The sequence below is a fragment of the Neophocaena asiaeorientalis genome, unplaced genomic scaffold (assembly GCF_003031525.2).
Source record: "Neophocaena asiaeorientalis asiaeorientalis breed wild unplaced genomic scaffold, Neophocaena_asiaeorientalis_V1.1 scaffold1000, whole genome shotgun sequence".
In the NCBI taxonomy this organism is placed as follows: domain Eukaryota; kingdom Metazoa; phylum Chordata; class Mammalia; order Artiodactyla; family Phocoenidae; genus Neophocaena; species Neophocaena asiaeorientalis.
In genome coordinates, this window is record NW_020172472.1 from 163734 (window position 1) to 173028 (window position 9295).

Below are 9295 nucleotides of genomic sequence, written 5' to 3' on the forward strand. Positions count from 1 at the left end.
GAGGGTTTCAGTTTACCACCAGTGTGAGGAATTATTCAAACAAGCCAATCACATCCTCCCCAGGGGAAGCAGGGGCACCGAATCCTCTTGATAGTACAAAGCCTGCCTCGCATAGACCCTGCTTGCTCACTCAGTTCCCAAGTGCAACCCCCCATGTAGCGTGCAGTGCCCTCGTCTGTTGAGCTGTGAGTATATGTGACCAATAAACTGTTATTGATCATGTCTGCCCAGTGTCAGGTGTCATGTGTTCAGCCATCCCCATAACCCTAGGGTAGGAATACCTCCCTCACCAATGGGCTGCATAGGAGGCAATTAAAACACACTCATACACCCACACACATATACACATCCACAGGGGATACATTCCAAGACCTCCCAGTGGATGCCTGAAGCCACAGATATTACTGAACCCTATATATACCATGTTTTACCCTATACATACATGCCTATGATAAAGTTTAATTTATAAATTAGGCACAGTAAGAGATTAACAATAACTAATAATAAAATAGAACAATTATATCAATATACAAGGATAAAAGTTATGTGAATGTGGATTCCTTCTCTCCCTTAAAATATCTTATTGTACTGTACTTACTTACCCTTATTTTTGTGATGACATGAGATGATAAAATGTTTACAGATGAGATGAAATGAGGTGAATGATGGAGGCATTGTGACGTAGTGTTAGGCTACCATTGACCTTCTGACAATGCATCTGCTTTAGGTGATCCTGGATCATGAAGCCATGACAATGTGGATGGTTGGATGTCAGGAGCAGATGATGTCATGGTTGGGGATCCCAGGCGACAGGGGCAGGGTGGGGTGGGCGTGATGGTGATAGATTTCATCACTCTACTCAGAGGGGCACATAATTTAAAACTTATGAATTGTTTATTTTGGGGATTTTCCATTTAATATATTTGAACCACGGTTGACTGAGGGTAACTGAAACCACAGAAAGAGAAACGGAGGATAAGGGGGGATTCCTGTATATATGTATGTATTATTTCAAAATGCATTGAAATATATACTTAAAATGGGTGATTTTATTGCATGTAAATTGTAACTCAACCTACAGTTGATTTTTAAATCCGTAAAAAAGTGAGCTGAGTACCCGCAATTTAATGAGAGTCATTCTATTTCAATATGGTGCTATACAGATGTTTGAGGACCTATGAGATGCCCGTTAGAGAAACTACTAAAATAAACTTGGTGGCTCAGGAAGAACTTCTGAATGAAGTCAACAGATCCAGTGAGTAGGAACTGGTCTAGTGAAAGTTATGCGAAAGCAAAGAGGAAATACAAAATATTCCAGGCAAAGAAATCAAAAAGCTAGAGAGAGACTGGCCCATGTCAGATCCAGGAACGGTCCAATTACTAAGCCAGAAACTTGGTCCCATCCGAGATCTCTACCTCTCCCCAACCTCCACGTTCCAACTAATCACCAAGTTCTAATGAATCTGAATGTCGCTTTTATCTGCCCATCCTCTTTGTCTTTAAGCCCTAGATAACTATCACCTACAAAATACTCGTTACTGGACTCGGCCCACATTCCATCTTCCCACAATCTATTTTCAACATCAGCCCCAGAGTGAACATTAAAACACAAATCTAATCACATCAGTCCCCCATTCAATATCTTTCCATTGTTCCCCAGTGAATACAGAATAATTGATATATGCCTTAGTATGACATATGAGAATGTTCATGATGTAGCTTCTACCTTTGCTATCTTAACTCTTACCATGCCCTCTTCCTGACTTTTATATACTAAACACATTCTCTCATTCTTCTGAACTTCAGATAGAGGTGGCCCTCTTTCATGGGAATCAAGTCTCAACTCATTTACTACTTCCTCTATTGACATGGTCCCTGCCTCATCTATGGGAGATTTTTTTTTTTTTTTTTGGATGTGCTGCGTGGCTTCTGGGATCTTAGTTCCCTGACCAGAGACTGAACCCGGGCCCTCGGCAGTAAAAGCGTGGAGTCCTAACCACTGGACCACTAGAGAATTCCCAAGGGCAGATTTAAATGTTCTTTTCTTATGCTCCAACTGTGTTATATACAAGTCCCAAGTTATCATCATGCCCTAAAAAATAATTTAAATTGTTGTTGTTTTTATAGTTACAGCAAGCCCCATTTATTGAGTGCTCAGATTGTTTTAAAAAATATTTTTGTTTCTGGAAAGCTTTCTTATGTTACATTTCATTTATTTATTTTATTTTAATTAATTTATTTATCTATTTGGTTGCACTGGGTCTTAGTTGCAGCAGGTGGGCTCCTTAGCTGCCTCTCACCAGCTCCTTAGTTGCGGCATGCGAACTCTTAGTAGCGGCATGCATGTGGGATCTGGTTCCTTGACCAGGGATGGAACCCAGGTCCCCTGCATTGGGAGCACAGAGTCTTATCCACTGTGCCACCAGGGAAGTCCCAGTGCTCAGATTTTATTATTGTTACTTAATTGAATTCTCATAAGGAACGCAATATAAATGTATTATTTTACCCACTTTACATATGAGGAAATAATGGCTTAAGAAGGTTAAGAAATTTGCATAACGTCATACAGCTGGTGTGCCCAAGCACGGATTCAAGAACTTCTTAATTAAATCCAAATCTGAGATTCCATATATACATGTGTTTTTTCCACTACAGCCAAATGGACTCTGAATTCCTTGAAGACTTGGACCATAACTTTGCAATGATGTATTCATAGTTCATAGTACAGTGCCTGGGACACAGGAAGTATGTGATAAATGAGTAGTGCCTGACTGCCAAATGAGGGAACCACTCGTCTTTCATACCCACCCAGGAAGGCTGACTGCCAGGACCTTGAATTGGAACCTCATAATTAGCCTGCTTTCAATTATTTTAAGAACCTGTGAATCAAAAATCTCCATTTCATTAAGCAATTCAGATTTTGCCTCTGACTTTAAGACTCTGACTTGTTACATACGAAATGCAAGTTAATGATGTTTCCACTATTTCTGGTAATAAAAACATTCTGATACAAAATGAGGGTAATGTACCTCCAGCTCCACGTACAGCCCTACAAACCAGTGCACAAGTTTACCTGTTCAAATGAAGAGAGAGAGTCAATGAAGTGAAAAACCACCGTAGTGATTGATTCTTCTTTGCCCTGTTCTGGAAAAATCACCCAAATTAGAAATGAGGCAGAGTCAACTGTCATCCTATAAGTCCATTTTTTAAACCTGACTCTACTAGGAAACTTAACTTTTCCCAGACATAAGATGAAGTAGCAGAACGGGTGATTTAACGGGTTGGCATGAAGAGAAATGGTAAGGAGCAACAGTTTATGGGACCAGGGAGGGAGAGGTGCCGTATTCATTGAGACTCAATTTCTTTTTGAACAGCATCTGACATTTATTGAAAACAAGGAAAAGACGTTTGTCCAGGTAGTGTAGAAGAGCTGGGCAGAGTGCAGGGGTTACTGTGTGGAACAAAAGGCACACATCAGAGAGACAGCTGCACATTCAGAAGAGAACTGGATTCTGGGCGAAACGAACAGGTCCACAGGAGACAATGAGTGACTCGATTTGGCTGCCAGGCACCCCTGGGACCTGGCGGCCACCTGGCAGGAGCAGAAGATGTCTCTGGGAGGAGGGAGGGACTGGATCCCGACGAAGGTGAAAGGCTGGCCAGCCCCTCCAGGGCGGTGGCGAGCTGTTGGAAGCATTGTCCAGAGGCTGTGCCCAGCTCAGACACCTCCCGGGCGAGTCCAGACCGCTGAAGGCTGCAGGCCGTCGGCGGGATGCGGTGGATGGCGGTGGCGGTGGCGGCGGCAGCGGCAGCGCAGGTCTCTGGGCACCTGCATGTGGGCCTGGGAGTCTGGCAGAGGGCGGGCGGTTGGCAGCAGCCGGGTTGAGGGTGGTCTGTCCGGTGTGTAACAGGAGCCCGGCTTGCAGCTGGAGCGCACGACCGAGTCCAACTGTGCAGGGGAGGGGCCGGGCTGGCCCGAGAGGGCTACGGCCGCTCCAGAGCCAGGCCCGGCGGCGGCAGCAGCGGGAACCTGGAGCGCTATTCCTGGAACAAAGGCAAGCACTACGCGGGAGGGGACACGAGCGCGGGGGAGATCACGGCGACCCGAAGGTGAGGGAGGGGGGAGGCGCGGCGGGAGGACGCCGCCTGTGGCGATCTGGGCGGCGGCGACTGGCGCGGCGGACCCTCCCCCGGGCACCCGCCCCCAGGCCCGAGGGGCTCCCGGCCTAGAAGTCCTCGTCCTCCACCCATCCAAAGACCCGCTTCATCTCGGCCAGGAAGCCCCGGTAATCGTTGAGGAGGGGGCTCTGCTTCCTGATGTAGGGGATCACCCACTGCAGGGCGGGCCCGGTCAGCCGGGTGATGAGGAACGTCACCTTCAGGGCATCGTTGGTGAACAGGGTCTCGTCCACTAGCATGTAGGCGCCCGTCTGCACGATAAACTCCGGGAGCCGGTCGGTGTCGCCGTCAAACGTCTCGGGGAAGGGGATCGGGTTTCTCCACCGACGCGTCTGGGGCCGAATGGGCAGGGCCAGGAGGGCCTTGATCAGCTGCACTCGGCCGTCCATCGCGCCTCGCTCGCTTCGCAGGGTTCAGCGAGGCTACGCGGAGGTGGGCGAGGAGGCGTGGCGGGAAGTGCGTGTGTGCGGAGGTGGGCCTGGTCCCGGGGTGGGCGGGGCCACTGGCAGTTCCCGTCGCAGTGGCGCTCCGCCCACATGGCCTGGCATTTGCTAGTGCGCAGGTGCGGCAAAAGGGCCAACCTAGGGCCAGAGAGGAGGGGGAAGGGGCGCCATGTTGGAGAAGGAGGCGGGCCTGCTGCCCTATTGAGGAGGGAGAATCGGAACGAAAGAGGCGGGGCCAAGGGTTCTTTAGGCCGGTGGTCGGCAACGGGCCGTGACCAGTGGTGGATCCTTGGACATGCCTCTGTACTGTGAGGGAGGAGAGGAGAGGGTCCCTGTTCAGGGGGTTGAGTTGTCCTCCCACTTCATCTCTCCCACCCCTCCGTCTCAGCCCTAGCGTATCGTCTGCCTCTTCGTCTCCTGTTGCCACTTGAATGCGGTTCTGTGAACACATTTTCCTGCTTATTCATGTATCTCTCAATCAGAGAAGTATTGCACCGCTGGCTATAGATTTCGTTGCCTTGCACCATAATGGAACCCCCCAAATATTAGCCAACGTAATCTACAGCAGCATAGTCAAAGAATAGTGCACAATGATCAGGGAATGTAAAGGAGGCTTAAATGTTAAAAAATCTGTTAATTTGTTACAAAGCTTGCTGGAAATTCTCTGCCAGTTGCCCACTCTATAGGCATTTCACAACACTGCAGCTTGCTTTTTATGGCCAGCAGGAGATGGAAAGTGAGTCAGCTTGCAAGATGGAGTTGTGTATAATGTAACATAATCATAGAGGTGACATTTCATCACCTCTGCCATTTTCTATGTGTTAGAAGAAAGACACAGCCCCACCCACACTCAATGGCATTATCAGAAGGTTGGGATTGTGAGTGCCACTCTAAAGTCTGTCTGCTGAAATACGGTTGTATGTTCCACGGTTTGGTGATTCATTAATCAGTTGAAGGGCATGTGGCATATTTAAAGTTTTTAGCAATCATAAATAAATCAGCTACAAACATTCAGATTTTGTGTGAGCATATATTTTCATTTCTGTAGGGAAAGTGCCTAGAAGGATTTCTGTCATATTCAAACAAACAAACAAACAAACAAACAACAATAACAAAAAAACTGTCACCAAACTAGGAATAGAAGGAAAATCCTCTATCTAATAAAAGGCATCTACAAAAACCTACAGATAACATACTTAAATGTGGAAGCCCGAATGCATTCCACCCTTAGATCAAGAAGACAAGCATGCCTACTCTCACCACTGCAATTCAATATTGTACTGGAGGTTCCAACCAGTGCAATAATGGAAGGAAAGAAAGAAAGAAAGGAAAGAAGGAAGGAAGGAAGGAAGGAAGGGAGGGAAGGAAGGAAGAAAGGAAGACAGAAAATAAAAGAAAGAGAGAGAGGGGCTTCCCTGGTGGCTCAGTGGTTAAGAATCCGCCTGCCAATGCAAGGGACATAGGTTCGAGCCCTGGTCTAGGAAGATCCCACATGCTGTGGAGCGACTAAGGCCGTGCGCCACAACTACTGAGCCTGTGCTCTAGAGCCTGCGAGCCACAACTACTGAAGCCCACGCGCCTAGAGTCCGTGCTCTGCAACAAGAGAAGCCACCACAATGAGAAGCCCGTGCACCACAACAAAGAGTCGCTCGCCGCAACAAGAGAAAGCTCGCACACAGCAACAAAGACCTAACGCAGCCTAACGCAGCCAAAAATAAATAAAATAAAATAAATTTAAAAATAAATAAATAAATAAAAGAGAGCAAAGACAGAATCAGAAGTCATCTAGATTGGCAGGAAAAGAAGGCAAACTCGTTATTCAAAGATGATTTGTTCATATATATAGAAAACAGATTCTCTAGGATCTAGGATCAACAACAAAAAAGTAGAACTAAGAAGTGAATTTAGCATGTTTTCAGCACACAAGGTGAATACACAAAAATCAATTATGTTTCTAGTAACAAACAAGAGAGTTTTGTTTTGTTTTATTTATTTATTTATTTTTGGCTGTATTGGGTGTTAGTTGTGGCACGAGGGCTCTTCGTTGCACCCTGCAGGCTTCTCTCTAGTTGTGGCGCGCAGGCTCCAGAGTGCATGGGCTCTGTAGTTGTGGCACGCAGGCTCAGTAGTTGTGGTGCACAGCCTTAGTTGCCCCATGGCTTGTGGGATCTTAGTTCCCCAACCAGGGATCGAACCTGTGCCCCCTGGAGTGGGAGCATGGAGTCTTAACCACTGGGCTGCCAGGGAAGTCCCAGAAACTAAAAAAGTTTTTAAATACCATAAAAATGTGAAAAACTTAGAGTTAAATTTGACAAAAAATGTAAAAATACAGAACTTGTACACGGAAAAATACAGAACATTCCTGAGATAAATGACAGAAGATCTAAGTAATGGAGAGATATATGTCCATGGGTTGGAAAACAATTTCCCGTTGCAGAGCACAGGCCCCGGACGCGCAGGCTCAGCGGCCATGGCTCACGGGCCCAGCCTCTCCGCGCGGCATGTGGGATCTTCCCGGACCGGGGCTCGAACCCGTGTCCCCTGCATCGGCAGGTGGACTCTTAACCACTGCACCACCAGGGAAGCCCGGAAAACAATATGTTTAAGATATCAATTCTCCCTAAATTGATCTATAGATTCAAAGTCTCAAGAAAAATTTTAATATGTAAAAAGTAACTGATTCTAAAACTCATATGGAAATGCAAAGGACACACAACGACTAAAACTAGTCTGAAATCAAACTAACTTGGAAGACTAATACTATTTGATTTCAAGACTTATTATAAAGCTACAGTAATTAAGACACTGTAATACTGCCATCAAGACAAATGGATGAATGGAACAGAACATGGAATCCAGAAATAGACCCACACATGTATGGAGCTGTAAATGCAAATCAGTGGAGAAAGGATAGTCCTTTCAACAATGATACAGGAACAATCAGATATCCATCTACAAAAAAAATAAATTTCTATCAATACCTCATACCACACAAAAAATTAACTCAAAATTGTTCATAGATCTAATGGTAAAATCTAAAATTATAAAACATCTAGAAGAAGACAGGAAAAAACCTGATCAACCTTAGATTAGGCAAAGATTTCTTACCTATGACATGAAAATTATAATCCATAAAAGGAACATTAGGTACATAGGACTTCTTCAGATTAAAGTTTGTGTTCTTCAAAAAACACTGTTAAGAGAATGAAAAGGCACAGGCTTGGGGGGGTGGAATGTGAGTAAATTGCATATCTTTATAAGACTTGAATACAACTCAACAATAAAAGAGTAAACAACTAAAAATGAGCAAAATATTTGAAGAGACACTACACAAAAGAAAAAATGTATATATATGGCAAGTAAGCACACAAAAAAGATGTTTAACATCATTAATAATTAGGAATTGCAAACTAAAACCACAGTGAGTTACCATTTCACATCTACTAGAATGGCTAAAGTAAAAACAAACCAAAACCAAAACCAAACCAAAACAAAACCTGACAATACTAAGTGTCATTGAGTTTGAAGAACAAATTAATTTCTCATACATTGCTGATGGGAATACAGAATAGTAGAGCCACTTTGGAAGACACTTTTGGTATCTTGTAAGATTCCTTCATGCAACTTTGCAGAATATAATTCCCACTCTCTTGAGATAACCACTATTCTGAACTCTATAAACATTTAGTTTTGTGTATTCTTGCCATTGATATAAAAAAGAATCCTGTAAGCCTATACTGTTTTGTCACTAATCATCAGGGAAATGCAAATCAAAACCACAATGAGCTATGATTTCATGCTTGTCAGAATGGCTATCATCAGAAAGAACACAAATAAATGTCGGCAAGGATGTGGAGAAAAGGGAACCCTTGTACACCCTTGGTGGAAATGTAAATTGGTGCAGCCACTGTGGAAAACAGAATGGAGGTTTCTCAAAAAACTAAAAATAGAACTACCATATGACCTAGCAATTCCACTCCTGGGTATATAACCGAAAAAAATGAAAACACTAATTCTAAAAGATACATGCACTCTAATGTTCATAGCAACATTGTTTACAATTGCCAAGTATGCAAACAACCTAAGTGTCCATCAACAGATGAATGGATTTAGAAGATGTGGTAGATATACAATGGAATACTACTGAGCCATAAAAAAAGAATGAAATTTTGCCATTTGAAGCAACACGGATGGACTTGGCAGGTATCATGCTAGGTGAAATGAGTCAGACAGAGAAAGACAAACACTATATGATGTCACTTATATGGGAATGGAAAAAATACAACCAACTGGTGACTATAACAAAAAAGAAGCAGACTCGCAGATATGGAGAACAAACTAGTTGCTACCAGTAGAGAGAGGGAAGGGGGAAGGGCAATATGGGGGTACAAGCTATTAGGTATGAAATCAGCTACAAGAATATACTGTACAACACAGGGAATATAGCCAATATTTTATAACAACGAGAAATGGAGTACAACTAATAAAAATTGTGAATCACTATATTATACACCTATAACTTATATAATACTATACTTCAGTGAAAAAATAAAATATGGTAATAGAAATAATTTGATATTAAACAGAAAGAAAGATTCAGTGTCTTGAGCTCTGCCCCTGGCTCCTGCCCTTCCCCGCGGCCCACCCAAAAAACTCTTGGTCCCGCCCCTCTG

The 9295-nt window shown here is 44.1% G+C and overlaps 1 protein-coding gene across 1 annotated transcript; it reads right to left on the reverse strand.

Moving 5' to 3' along the window:
• Positions 1–3359: 3359 nt before the first annotated feature.
• LOC112395093 (CAAX box protein 1-like) lies at positions 3360–4222 on the reverse strand (the record flags this gene model as incomplete). The annotated part of the gene is made up of 1 exon (XM_024738154.1): positions 3360–4222. A coding segment is annotated over one exon (504 nt), but the record flags the coding sequence as incomplete, so codon positions are not given.
• Positions 4223–9295: the final 5073 nt, after the last annotated feature.